Source organism: Stenella coeruleoalba, assembly GCF_951394435.1.
Source record: "Stenella coeruleoalba genome assembly, chromosome: 4".
NCBI classification, from domain to species: Eukaryota; Metazoa; Chordata; class Mammalia; order Artiodactyla; family Delphinidae; genus Stenella; species Stenella coeruleoalba.
The window spans coordinates 63407223-63421911 of NC_137149.1; the positions used below are offsets into that span (position 1 = coordinate 63407223).

The window sequence follows — 14689 nt, forward strand, 5'->3', positions numbered from 1 at the left end:
ATCATGTACCCCATTCAACGCAGAAAGAAGGAGGGAAATTAAAAGATGAAAAGGTCTTTTGCCTTTTTAGTTAGGAAGGACACCACCCCCAGGACTTGCATTTACATCTCACTACTCAGCCGCGTGGCTACCTCTAGCTGAAAAGCATACTGCTGAGTAAAAACCAAGTTCTCTTGGCAAGGAAGAAGGAAAGATGGCTATTAGGGAGGCAGCAAACAGCGTGTCTGCCACAGACAAAGAGTGGGTATTTCTCAGTGTAAGAAACCTGGTAATTATACCGCCTACTGCCAAGAGACTTCATTTCGAAATCCTGTGTAGCTCCAAAGGCACATAAGGCATATCCTCACTTCGGAAAGCCTGGTTTTCAACAGGAAAACTAGGAGAAAGTAGCACTCATCTTTACAAGAGGAAAAATTACCTGCAATCCTGTAGCAGTTCTGTACTACCACTTGTTCATAGCCATGACATCTGGGGTACCTGTTAGTCCCGTTTTGACCAGGGAGCTCAGGTGTACCTGAATCTTGACCCAGAACTCTCTCATCTCAGCCAAGGGAGATGGCTACACCAGTAATGGCAAAGGGAAGCAAATACTACTTATTGTTAGCTGGGCTCATGGCAGGGAACTCTAACCTGGACAGGGGCTACACGGAACACTCCCTTTTTTTTTTTCAAAGCTGATAAGCCTAAGTAGCTTCAGACCAAATCAGTCTGACCCAACATACCTGCCATCAGGAAGAGTGAGGTGGGGAGAAAAAGCTAGAGCACAATTATCCCCCCGTTTCGTGCCACACCAGTCTAGGTGCCAGCTTGAAGAGGCGCTGGTTATTCTCTCCCCGCGCAAGAGTACTCTTAGCTATGAGGTCTGATACGGTATCTGCTGGCTGCATGTGGCTATTTAAATTTAAATTAAAGTGAATAAAATGTAAAACTTAGTTCCTCACACTATCCATATTTCAAGTGCTCTGAGCTCCATGTGGCTCATGGCTACCATATTGGAGAGCGCAGAATTAGAACAGTGCCATTGTCACAGAAAGTTGTGCTGCACAGCTCTGGACAGCCTTTACGACTTCAGTACACAAAGGGAAAGACAGAGAAGCAGCAAGCTCACTACTCCAGTGACAAGGAAGACACGAGACAGCCAGACCCACCCGTGTTTTCTCCCACATAATGTGCTGTGAACTCCAGCTCCCAGAGGTGGCCATGGAACGCCAGCCTGAGCAGTCCTCATTCCTCTCCCTCCTCCGTGGGCCGGAGCGTGTATCTCTAGTCTCAGAGTCTGACTGTGAAGAAGTAGGTGCATTTCATGTGATTCTTCCTCACAGGAGACCCGATACATCTGAGACAGAAGAGGCCACAACCCCATGTCCATTCTGCGAATTTCTTCTCCCAGAGTGTGAACTCCTCTGTCCTGGATGTAAAAATAACATCCCATATTGCATTGCAACAGTAAGTTTCTGTATCATCATTTCCCTTTCTTTGCATATATATCTATAGCCCATTTGAATACTTGCTGTGTGTCAGTACTTTCTTCACTTCCGAAATAATCTTATCCCTCAAACTTCCTGCAACATTTAGCATACAATTTCATGGTCAACAAAGTTGAAAGTTATATTCAAGGCACATAATAACCTAAGTTAGTATCAGGAAGGCACTGTGGGGCAGGAGAGCATACACTTGGGGATCAGATGGTCCTAGGCTTAGATCGTCTTTCTGCCACTTACTGGTTACATAACCTGGTGCGATTTGCTTTTACCTTGCTAGGTCCGTCAGTTAACAGTACCTGCCTATTGAGGTAAACTGCAGGTTGACGAGAGGACGTGTTTGAAGCCTTAGTACAATTCCCGGCATGCTGTAGCACTTAATAAGTGATGGCCTTTATTGTACACTTTAATATTAAGACCTATTATTAGAAAATTTTTAAATATCAGATTATTTGTTCATCACTAGGCTAACGTAAGCTTTATTTTAAAGGAAAATAAATCTAGGTAGTGTCACAATATTGAAGATTATTCTCTTTATACATGAATCTGATAAATTTGGCTTTAGTCCTTTTGATGCCATTTCTTTCTAATTACCCACCTATGTGAAATATCAATAATTTCATAATTTAGAGGTCTGTCTGGCTTTTAACTGTAACCATGTATTATAATTGAATAATGGGGGGAGTTTTAAAAATAAAGATGAATTTTATTCTTCAACGTACTGTTTCCAGGGTCGACATATGTTAAAGGATGATTGGACGGTGTGTCCACATTGCGACTTTCCTGCACTGTATTCAGAATTCAAGATGTAAGTGCACATCATTTCACTCAGCCATACAGATTTATCGAATAATAGGCCTTTTATTCAACCACGTTTATACTGAGGTCTCTTCATGTGTTCATGTTCTTAAAAATCTCTAAAGACTCAAATTGTCTTCTTGGAAGAACCTTCTGTGATCTTTGAGAACATTTTCTTTAAAGGGGATTTTGCATGAGACTGAATATTCCTAATTCTTAAGTCTCATGATGAACATGTACTAAGAAGTAGAAAGGAATAGTTGGTTTTCACATCACAATAACCCAAAAGTAAAGGAATATTTAATCTACTCTGTCTTTCCCTCTCCAAACAGCATGTTAAACACTGAAAGCACATGTCCTATGTGTTCAGAAAGATTAAACTTTGCTCAGCTGAAAAAAATCTCAGACTGTACCCAGTACCTGCGGACAGAAGTGGAGCAGTGAGTGGCATGTGCAGGTAAGTCAGACCATCCACTTACCTTCCCAGGGCACGAGATCCACGGGGTGGACACAGCTGTACAGTGTGTTTTGCCATTGGCTCCTTTTTCTACATCACGTAACTTGTCAGATTTGAACGAACAAAACTTGTCAGATTTGAAACAAACCTTTGATGTACTTAAAAAAAAAAGCTAAAGCACAGGTTGTACAGTCTCCATGGTGACAAAGGTTATTTGGCCAAGCAGCATCATGGATTACAACCAAAATGTATATTATCAAATCACATGGGCTTCTTTTTAACCAGTCCATTAAAACTGTAGCTAGCTATTAACAGTGGGGTTTTTGAGTTCTATAATTCAGGAGAATATATTGTAAAAATTTTTGCTTCCAGAGGCTTGAAAACTCCCCATTTCTTTTTCTTTCCAAGTGTCATTTTTGTTGCATGGAAGCAGCACAATACCGCTTCCACTCTCACTCCATTGGCAAGAATTTACTCATAGGGCCACACATACTGCAAGGGGAGGCAGGGAAAGGTAGTCTCCAGGTGGAAAGCCAAAAGCCCCTGCCAAAAACTCTTTAATTTTAAGATTCTTTAATTAAAAGGAAAAAGTAAGATTAGTCCCTGACACAGCACTAAACATAGTTAAAACGGAACCCTAGGTTTTCACACGAAACCTGTTCTCGCAATCTTCAATCCATCAGTAAACAGCAGCTCCATCCTACCAGCTGATCAGGATGGAAATGTGGACACCACCAATCCCCCAGTCCATAGGCAAGTCCTCTCAGTCCCCCTCCAGTGTATCTGGTTCCCTTCCTCAGGGGGACTTTTTATTGCACCTGCAAAAATAAAGAGCCTAAAAGACTCGACACGAACTGCCCCAGCCTCCTCCTCTGCTCACTACGCTGCAGCCCCACTGGCCTCTTGGCTGTTCCTTGGACTCCAAACTGCTTTCTGTAGCACCTGCAGTCTCTCACATTCCTGCCAGCAGCACCCAAGGGTTCTAGTTTTCCCATATCCTCACCAACACTTGCTGTTGTCTGTATGCTTGATTATAACCATCCCAGTAGGTGTGAAGTAGTATCGCATTGTGGTTTTGATGTGCATTTCCCTAATGGTAACGATGTTGAGCATCTTTTCACGTGCTTGTCGGCCATTTGTATATCTTCTTTAGAGACCTGTCTTCAAGTCCTTTACCCATTTTTTTAACTGGGTATTTTGTCTTTTTATCGAGTTGTAAGAATCCTTAATATATTCTAGGTACAAGTCCTCTATCAGATACATGACGTGCAAATATCCTATTCTGTGGAAGTATTTTTTTACTTTCTTCATAGCATCCTTTGATGTACAAAAGTTTTTATTATTTTGATGAAGTCCAGTTTATTTTTTTTTCCTTTGCCTGCTTGTGTTCTTGGTGTCATGTCTAAGAAACCACTGCTTAACCCAGCGTCACAAAGATTGACACTTACGTTTCATTCTAAGAGTTCTATAGTTGCTGCTCTTACACTTAACGTCTTTGATCCATTTAATTTTTGTGTATGATGTGAGGTAGGGACCCAATTTCCTTTTGTGTGTGGATGACCAGGTGTCTCAGCATCATTTGTTGAAAAGACTGTTCCTTTCCTATTATTACTGGGTATTGTCTTATTATTATTGTTATAAAGGTTATTTGTATATTCTAGATATAAATCTTAGATTTATTTTGCCGATATTTTCTCCCACTGTGTGGCTTCCCACTTCTTTTTCTTAATGGTCTTTTTTTTTTGGAATATAGTTGATTTATCAATACAATGTTGTGTTCGTTTCAGGTGTACAGCAAAGTGAATCAGTTATACATATATCTTAATGGTCTTTTGATGAGCAGATTTTTATTCTGATGAATTATAATTTATCAATGTTTCATTTTATTATTACTTTTATTACTTTCTGTGTCTAAGAAAATTTTTGCCTACTCAAAAGTCAGGAGCATATTCGCCTGTGTTTTCTTCTAGAAGCTCTGGGTCTGTGATCCATCTTGAAGTTATTTTTGTTTACAGTATGAGGTGGGGATTGAGATTCTTTTCCCTCTCAAGTAGATATCCAGTCTTCCAACACCATCTGTTGAAAAGTCTTTCCTTTCCCCATTGAACTTGCTTGCATGCCTTTGTTGAAAATTAGCTGGGTTTTAAATATGGGTCTACTTCTGGACCCTCTCTTCTTTTCCATTGCTCTATTTGTCCCCTATTTTTATACTATACTGTCTTCATTACTGTGACGTTATAGTGTATTTTAAGCCAGGTATTGTGGATCCTACAACTTTGTCATATTTTCCAAGACTGTTTTTTTTTTTTTGCCGTACGCGGGCCTCTCACTGTTGTGGCCTCTCCCGTTGCGGAGCACAGGCTCCGGACGCGCAGGCCCAGTGGCCATGGCTCACGAGCCCAGCCGATCCGTGGCACGTGGGATCTTCCCGGACCGGGACACAAACCCATGTCCCCTGCATCGGCAGGTGGACTCTCAACCACTGCGCCACCAGGGAAGCCCCCACCAAGGCTGTTTTGACTACTCTTACTTCTCTCCATTTCTCTCTAAAATTTTAGAATCAGCTTGTCAAATTCTGTTTTAAAATCTTACTCAAATTACGATTGGGATATGTTTATTTTTCTGTTGCCACATAACATTATCACATATTTAGCATCTTAAAACAATATACATTTAATATTTCACAACTTTTTTTGAGGTATAATTATCACCTTGTATTAGTTTTAGGTGTACAACATAATGATTTGATATATGTTTATACTGTGAAATGATTACCACAGTAATTTAGTTAACATCCATCACCACACAGTTACAATTTTTTTTAATTGAGAACTTTTAACACCTATTCTTTTAGCAACTTCCAAGTATACAGTGTTGTTAACTATGATCGCCATGCTGTACATTACATCCCCAGGACTTACTTGTAACTGGAATTTTATACCTTTCAACCACCTTCATTCTGCCCACCCCCACCCTCTGGCAACCAACAGATTGTTCTGTATCTATGAGTTCAGTGGGGTTTTTTTAAAATTAAACATGTGAGATCATACAGTATCTGTCTTTCTCTTATTTCATTTAGCAAAATGTCCTCAAGGTCCATCCATGTTGTTGCAAATGGCAGCATTTCCTTCTTCTTTATATGTATATACACATGTATACATATGTACCACATATTCTTTATCCAGTGCCATTTTCTTTATCCAGTATTAGTGGACACTTAGGTCATTTCCATGTCTTAGCTATTGTAAATAATGCTGTAATGAACACTGGGGTGCAGATACCTTTTCAAGATAGTGATTTTGTTTCCTTCAGATAAATACACAGAAGTAGAATTGCTGGAACATATGGTAGTTCTATTTTTAACTTTTTGAGGAATCTCTGTAGTGTTTTCCATAATGGCTTCATCAATTTACATGCCCACCAACAGTGTACGATGGATACCTTTTCTCCATATCCTTGCCAAGACTTGTTATTTCTTGTCATTTTGACAGCTGCCATTCTAACAGGTGTGAGGTGCTATCTCATCGTGGTTTTGATCTGCATTTCCCTGATTTGTGATGCTGAGCACCTTTTCATTTACGTATTGACCATATGTATGTTTTCTTTGGAAAAATGTCTATTCAGAGCGTTTGCCCATTTTTTTGATTGGATTTTTTTTTCTATTGAGTTGTATGAGTTCTTTATATATTTTGTATATTAATCCAAATTATCAGATATATGATTTGCAAATATTTCTCCCATTCCATAGGTTGCCTTTTCATTTTGTTGATGGAAACTTTTTAGATTGATGTAGTCTTACTTGTATATATTTGCTTTGTTGCCTTTGCTTTTGGTGTCACATACAAAAATACATTGCCAAGACCAATGTCAAGGAGCTTACTCCCTATGGTTTCGTCTAAGAGTTTTATGTTGTCAGGCCTTATGTTCAAGACTTTAATCCATTTTGAGTTAATTTTTGTGTATGGTGTAAGATAGTGATCCAGTTTCATTCTTTTGCATGTGGCTGTCCAGTTTCCCCAACACCATTTATTTAAGAGATTGCCTTTCCCCATTGTATATTCTTGGCTTCTTTGTCATAAATTGACCATATATGCACAGGTTTATTTCTGGGCTCTCTATTCTGTTCCATTAATCTGTGTGTCTGTTTTTATACCGATACCATACTGTTTTGATTACTATAGCTGCATAATATAGTTTGAAATCAGGAAGTGTGGTGCTTCCAGCTTTGTTCTTTCTCAACATTGCTTTTTGGCTGTCCAGTGTCTTTGTCGTTCCATACAAACATGAGGATTGTTTGTTCTATTTCTGTGAAAAATGCCATTGGAAATTGATAGGAATTGCATTGAATCTGTAGATTGCTTTGGGTAGTGTGGACACTATAACAATATTAATTCTTCCAATCCATAAGCATAGAAAATTTTTCCATTTATTTATATCTTCAGTTTCTTTCATCAGTGTCTTATAATTTTTCAGTGCACAAGTCTTTCACCTCCTTGGTTAAATTCATTCCTAGGTATTGTATTCTTTTCGATGCAATTATAAATAAGATTGTTTTCTTAATTTCTCTTTCTGATAGTTGATTATTAGATACAACAGATTTTTGTATATTGATTTTGTATCCTGCAATTTTGCTGAATTTATTATTCTAACAGCTTTTTTGGTGGTCTTCAGGGTTCCCTATATATAATATGTTATCTGCAAATAGTGACAGTTTAACTTATTCCTTTCCTATCTGAATGCCTTTTTTCTTTTTCTTGCCTAAAGGCAAGAGTGACATCCTTGTCTTATTCCTGATCTTCGAGGAAAAGCTTTCAGCTTTTCACCAGAGTGTGATAGCTGTGCGTCTGTCCTATATGGCCTTTATGATGTTGAGGTATGTTCCCTCTATACCCACTTTTGTGAAAGTTTTTATCATGAGCAGATGTTGAATTTTGTCAGATGCTTTTTCTGTATCAAGATGATCATATGATTTTTATCCTTCATTTTGTTAATGTGGTGTATCATCTTGATTTTCTGGATGTTGGACTATCCTTGCATTCCTCCAATAAATCCCACTTGACTGTGGTGTGTGATTCCTTTAATGTATTATTGAATTCAGTTTGCTAATATTTTGTTGAGGGTTTTTGCAACTATGTTCATCAGAGATATTGGCCTGTAATTTTCTTTCTTGTAGTTCCTTTGTCTGGTTTTGGTATCAGAGTAATGCTGGCCTCATGGAATGAGTTTGGAAGTGTTTGCTCTTCTATTTTTTGGAAAAGTTTGAGAATTGGTATTAACCAGTGAAGCCGTCTGGTCCTGGATTTTTGTTTGTCAGGTTGTTTTTGATTACTGATTCAATCTCCTTGATAGTAATTGGTCTAATTTTCTATTTCTTCATGATTCAGTATTAGAAGGTTGTATGTTTCTAGCAATTTATCCATTTCTTCTAGGTTGTCCATTTTGCTGGCATTCTAGTCCATTTTGCTGGCATTATAGTATTTCATAGTAGTCTCTTTTGTATTTCTGTGGTATTGAATGTAATATCTCCTCTTTCATTTCTGATTTTGAGTCCCCTATTTTTCTCGGTGATTCTAGCTAAAGGTTTGTCTATTTATCTTTTGGGCAAAAAAAAAAAAAATAGCTATTAGTTTCATTGAACTTTTCTATTGTCTTTTTAGTCTCCATTTCATTTATTTCTGCTCTTTGAGATTTCCTTCCTTCTACTAACTTCGGGCTTAGCTTGTTCTTTTTCTAGTTCCTTAAGGTGTGAAGTTAGGCTGTTTATTTGAGATCTTTCTTGTTTCTTAATGCAGGTGTTTATTGTTATGAGCTTCCTTCTTAGAAACTGTTTTTGTTGCATCCCATAAGACTTGGTATGCTGTATAGCTGTCCCTCAGTATTCGTGGGGGATTGGTTCCAGGATCCCTAGTGGATACCAACATCCACGGATGCTCAGGTCCCTTATATATAATGGTGTAGTATTTGAATATAACCTATGCACATCTTCCCGTATACTTTAAATCATCTCTAGATTACTTATATTACCTAATGTAAATGCTATGTAAATAGCTGCCAACATGTAGCAAATTCAAGTTTTGCTTTTTGGAACTTTCTGGTACTTTTTTTTTTTCCTGAATCTTTTGACCCATGGTTGGTTGGATCTGTGGATATGGAACCCACAGATATGGAGGGCCAACTCTATTTCCATTTTCATGTCTCAGGTATTTTATTTCTCTTTTGATTTCTTCTTTGACCCAGCAGTTGTTGAGCAATATGTTTGAATGTCCATGTATTTGTGAATTTTCCAGTTTTCTTCTTGGAACTGATTTGTAGTTTCATACTTTTGTGGTCAGAAAAGATGCTTGATATGATTTCAGTCTTCTAAATTTATTAAGACTTGTTTTGTGGCCTTACATATGATCTGTCCTGGAGAAATGTTCCATGTGTGCTTGAGAAGAATGTGTATTCTCCTGCTTTGGGATGGAATGTTCTGTAAATGCGTTAAGTCCATCTGGTCTAACATGTCATTTAAGACCAATGTTTCCTTATTGGTTTTCTGGCAAATGAAAATCTATTCACTGATGAAAGTGGGGTAATGAAGTCCCCTCCTATTATTGTATTGCTCTTTCTCCCTTTAGATATGTTAATATTTGCTTATATTTAGGTGCTGCTAATGTAAATAATAAATATCTACAAATGTTATATCCTCTTGTGGATTGATGCCTTTATCATTATATAATGGCCTTCTTTGTCCCTTCTTACAGTCTTTGTTTTAAAATCTATTTTGTCTAAGTATAGCTACTCCAGCTTTCTTTTGGTTTCCATTAGCATGAAATCTTTTTCCATTCCTTCACTTTCACTCTGTGTGTCCTTAAAGCTGAGTGAGTCTCTTGCAGGCAGCATATAGATGGGTCTTGGTTTTTATCCATTCTGTCTTTTGATCAGAGAATTTATAAATTATATTTAAAGTAGTTATTGATAGACAGGGACTTGCTGCCATTTTGTTCATTGTTTTCTGGCTGTTTTGTAATTCCTTCGTTCCTTCTTTTCTTGATCCTTTTTCTCCTTTTGTGATCTGACAATTTTCTGTAGTCATATGCTTAGATTCCTTTTTGTCTACCGTAGGTTTCGCTTTGTGGATACCATGAGACTTACATAAAATACAACAGTCTGTTTGAAGTTGATAACAACTTACGTTCAAATGCATTTCTACTCTCACCATCCACATTGTTTGTGATGTCACAATTTATATCTTTTTATCTTGTGTATCCATTAACAAATTATCAGTTATTTTTACTATTTTGTCTTTTAACTTTCACACTAGGTTTATAAGTACTTACCGTTACAACATTAGATTATTCTGAATTTATATATTTACCTTTACCTTTGAGATTTACAATTTCATATATTTTCGTATTATTAATGAGTGTCCTTGTGTTTCAGCTTAAAGAAGTCCCTTTAACATTTCTTGTAAGGCCAGTCTAGTGGTGATGAACCTCTTTAGCTTTTCCTTGCCTGGAAAACTTCCTTGCTCCTTCAATTTTGAAGGATGGCTTTCTCAGGTAGAATATTCTTGGTTGGCAGTTTTATTCTTTCAGCACTTTGACTGTATCAGGCCACTCTCTTCTAGCCTGCAAAGTTTCTGCCAAAAGAATCTGCTGACAGTCTTATGAGGGGGGAGGGGATTCCCCTGTACAGAACAAGTTGTTTTCTTTTGCTGCTTTTAAGATCGTCTTCTTGTCTTTAACTTCTGGCGGTTTAATTATAACTTGTCTTGGTATGGGCCTCTTTGGGTTGAGTTGCTGAGCACTAACTAACTTTGCACTTTCTCATTCTTCTCAGTAAGGTGGCTGTTATCATCATCCTCACTTTATAACAGAGGTTCAGCAGCTTGCCCATGCAGTTCTAGTCAGTTGAAAAGCCAGGACTGACACTCGATTACAGACTGGGAATTTCTTACTTGAACGTAGTGATCCTGCTCCACATTCCAGAAATGAGCAAAAAAATCTTCTTTATTATGCTTGGCTTTATTACTAAATGCTAGTAGTTACTTGAAACCCTTCTAAAAGCATATGGGGTTTTGTTTTTTATTTTTTTTATCCTTTCTAGGTATTATGGTCCTGAGAAGATACCATTTTTCCACAGGAGGCTGTGTTTCTACCCCTGGCAGATTTCAAGATGGTCCATCCCGAATACAGAAAAAACAAGGTCACCTCTCCAGGCCACCACTTTCAACTTCTGCAGAGTGGGAAACAGTGACATAGAGCATTGCTGTTTATACTTTGTACATTTCCTCTTCTGAGTCTTACATAGTCTATGCTCTATACTGTTAATAGTAACCTACGACATAACTGTAAATATTCAGCTTTTTGATATCTTTTCTATTTTGAAATACCTCCTTTAAAATAAACTTATTGATTAGGTATTTGTAATGTTTTCCCAGATTTAAAGACAGCAAAAGAAATAAAGGAAGGTAGCTTTAAACCATACTGTGAAGTTTGGGCAGCACAGATATTAACAGTGTTAAAAAGTTTGAAGTGAGAGGCTTACACAAATCAAGGCTATTTAGCAGAATCAGTCTGAGAATAAAAACATCAAAAATCAGTAAAATCAGCATTTTTAAAGAATGAAACTATAAGCTTATGTTTCTTGAGTCATTATGCTACATAGTATGGAATTCCTGTCACAAAATTAAATCATTTGACTTCCCCTGAAGACGTACATTATTCAGAATCTTCCCCAAGGTGGGTGGAGGGTTCCTTTCCCATGTCACACACACCCAATACTATACATATCAGTATATGCTTCCTTGCCATCCAAAGCCAAAGTATCAAAGTCTGAGCAGCTGACAGAATCATGTAGCCTAACTAACTCTGAATGTATCAGATGATATGATTTTACAGTAGAGCCACCAGCATTCTGAGCATTACAGAGGTACCTACGAGCCTAGGGTAGAACCCAAAGTGCCAGTAAAGTTTTACAGCATCCAGGTATCCATACGCACGCCTCCAGCTTTATGCTTTTCCTTCCCAAAGGCTGGCTAGAGGCTCTGGCCTTCCTAAGTGATACAAGTCATTATCATTAACCCCACCCGTGGTCCCTTTGTTTTGTGTTATCACTTGAGGGATGTTGTAAGGTTACAGGAATAATAAGAGCCATAGGCACTTGGGATCTGTAAGGGTAAGCACATTATATTTTGGGAGTTAGTTATGGGCCTCAGACATTCACTAATGAGCATAATTGTACCAGAACTTATTTAGGAAGATACTCCTAGTACACATAACTATGTGCTCCTTATTAATAACTTCAAGAGGCCCAATAATGTTGCTGTAAATAATACACTGACAAAACTTAAAAAATGACGGACGAAGTAGTATTAGTAATAAAGTAGTAGTTTGTTATAGACTACCAAATGGCCAAGACTCAATGGATTGCAAAGAAAGCAAGTATACAGTTTTATGCTGCAAGGATGATGTGTGGCATCCAGTGGCTCCAATAAGGATTTACTGGTTGCTCCAAATCATAATGAACAAGTAAAGGACACTATCTGTTGTTCTGGCTGCAAGGAGATAATAGTCCCTTTCCTGGAAAGCACAGAGCAAGTAGGCAGATATGACTTGCATATCAAAAAGCAATAGAAATGGAAAAATATGCATAAGAAATTTATGCTCACCCCGCTGGTGAGGTGAGGCAGTCGTCAATCAAGAAAATCTTCACTGGGCTTCCCTGGTGGCGCAGTGGTTGAGAATCTGCCTGCTAATGCAGAGGACACAGGTTCGAGCCCTGGTCTGCGAGGATCCCATATGCCGCGGAGCATCTGGGCCCGTGAGCCACAACTACTGAGCCTGCGCGTCTGGAACTTGTGCTCCGCAACAAGAAAGGCCGCGATAGTGAGAGGCCTGCGCACTGCGATGAAGAGTGGCCGCCGCTCGCCACAACTAGAGAAAACCCTTGCACAGAAACGAAGACCCAACACAGCAAAAATTAATTAATTAATTAATTAAAAAGAAAATCTTCACTGAAGCAGAAGTTTCAAGCAGGGCTTTTAACAAAGAGAGGGACGTGGTTTAGTAGGCAAAGGCTTAAGGCAACATTTTATTCCCATAATGAACTTAATCTACATGAAAGACATTTTTCACACTGGTAAATACATTTTAAATGTCTCAAGAACTTTGTCTGGCGTCCCAAACAAGACTATCAGTTCCTTAAAGGCAGGGAACAGAATCCTGATTTTACATTCCTTTTAGCACATACCTTGCAGAAGTAGCACATACCCTTGAGCATTTACTAACAAGATTTTAAAAATTGCTAGACACCCAAATTCCAGACTAGTTCCACAGCCTCAGGCCTGTCAACAAGCACAGTTACAGGTACAATCTAAAGTTCCAGTAGGGTTTGTGGAATCTGTCAGGACAGAACTGAATCCCTCAGGGACAAAGTAAACAAAAGCCAGTGTTCATTTAGTCCCAAACCAGAGTGAGGATAAGAGTTTGACCCAGCCTAGGCCCTACTGGTTTTAAACTAATGAGTTGAAACTCTGGAAGGCTAGGAATGTCTGACAATCTTTCTGCAGCCACAATACCCTCTAATAATAACAAAGAGCCCTCTCCACGAAATTCTATTCACAGCAGAGGTGTGGTTGACACTCATGGGGTAATGAAGTTGGGAATTAGAGTTCTGACTCTTCAACTGCCAAAGTTATGTTTCACAGAACAGGTCAGTAGGAATATAGTTAGCTTTTGTATCCAATCATTTGCAAATTAATAAGGAAATAATATACCAACATAGTATCCTACTGTACAAGATGACAATCTTAAGAATTTGTACATGTATCATGTGAAACATTTTTATTTCTAATTTCTATTTTGCAAGGTATTTGACAATGTACAAAGAATACCCAGTTCTAGGTGGTGACCGTTTTGTATTTTATTTACAAAATTTCTCCACATAATAGTAACTACCTACCTCTTTTTTTAAAAATCGGCATCGGTCGTATAATGGCCATTAGGATAAATTCTTAAGCCTACAAAAGCCACCTTAGTACCTCTGTTCCCAGACATATTACTGTTAACTAAAAATCTGACTCCAAAGCCCACATGTAGTTTCTAATTCTGAATATACAGTCATTTTGAAGTACAATCTCATTAGATTGACAGGGGACAGTGGAGGACCCAAGCAGTCCTATCAACCTCTATAAGAGGTGTACATCAGCCTACTGTTTACATCCTTCTAGCTGTACCACCGTTTATTTGTAATGGGACCATGAGGTTGCCCCATTACACTAAAACATGGTTCCTTTGGAAAAACAAGGCATTCTCTAAGACCAGCTAGACTGGTCAGCAGGTTGAGTAAAAAGTAGCGGTCAGCAGTGAAAAATGGTTTTATTTCTTTGAACTTTTTCCTTTTCCTTTTCTGGACTCTTTTTCTGATTTTGAAGTCTTTGAAGATTTTGTCTTTTTCTGTTGGGAGGGAAAGATGCACAAAATAGTTAGTAGCTGTGTTTATGAGTAAATGAAATAAGTTCATCTCTACAAGAAAGCAAATCTTTACCTGCAACTTAATAAGAAGAAAGGGTGCACACACCTAGATCTTGAACTACAGCTACCCTCGATGAGCTTACTAATAACAACTGGCTAGCTGTAGCTTTGAACTACTGAAAAGCTATTTAGACTCTAGAACTAGGATATGTTCCCCAGAACACCGATATATTTAGGAAAGACAAAATAAGCAAGATATAATTTACACACATGGTAATGTTTTCATGAAGAATTTCCTTTTCTTTCAGTTTCAGATTAGAGATCCAAACACACTCAGTTTGAGCAGGGGAGGGAGTAGACTTCTTACGTCTACACAAGACTAGAGAGCCACACTGGAGAAGGCCACTATTCCCACCCCTGCACATACAAAACAGAATCAAGGAGCAAGAATGATAAACACACACACACTAAGGACAGAAGAGGATACAAACTAGATT

At 38.2% G+C, this 14689-nt stretch overlaps 2 protein-coding genes across 5 annotated transcripts in view; one reads left to right on the plus strand and one right to left on the minus strand.

Moving 5' to 3' along the window:
- The window catches only part of WDR19 (WD repeat domain 19), an 84332-nt gene extending 72849 nt beyond the window's left edge, over positions 1-11483 (plus strand). For 2 of the 3 annotated variants that reach the window (XM_079919097.1, XM_079919099.1), the window contains exons 34-37: positions 1323-1446; positions 2213-2289; positions 2612-2736; positions 10825-11480. In XM_079919097.1, the coding sequence (XP_079775223.1) occupies positions 1323-1446; positions 2213-2289; positions 2612-2723 (313 nt within the window). In that variant the 3' untranslated portion in view covers positions 2724-2736; positions 10825-11480. Of the gene's footprint in view, positions 1-1322; positions 1447-2212; positions 2290-2611; positions 2737-10824 lie in introns of all 3 variants that reach the window. The other variant, XM_079919098.1, reaches the window with a different exon arrangement.
- A 1221-nt stretch (positions 11484-12704) lies between these two features.
- The window catches only part of RFC1 (replication factor C subunit 1), an 83595-nt gene continuing 81610 nt past the window's right edge, over positions 12705-14689 (minus strand). For both annotated transcript variants that reach the window (XM_079919101.1, XM_079919100.1), the window contains exon 25: positions 12705-14174. In XM_079919101.1, the coding sequence (XP_079775227.1) occupies positions 14097-14174 (78 nt within the window). In that variant the 3' untranslated portion in view covers positions 12705-14096. The remainder of the gene's footprint in view (positions 14175-14689) is intronic.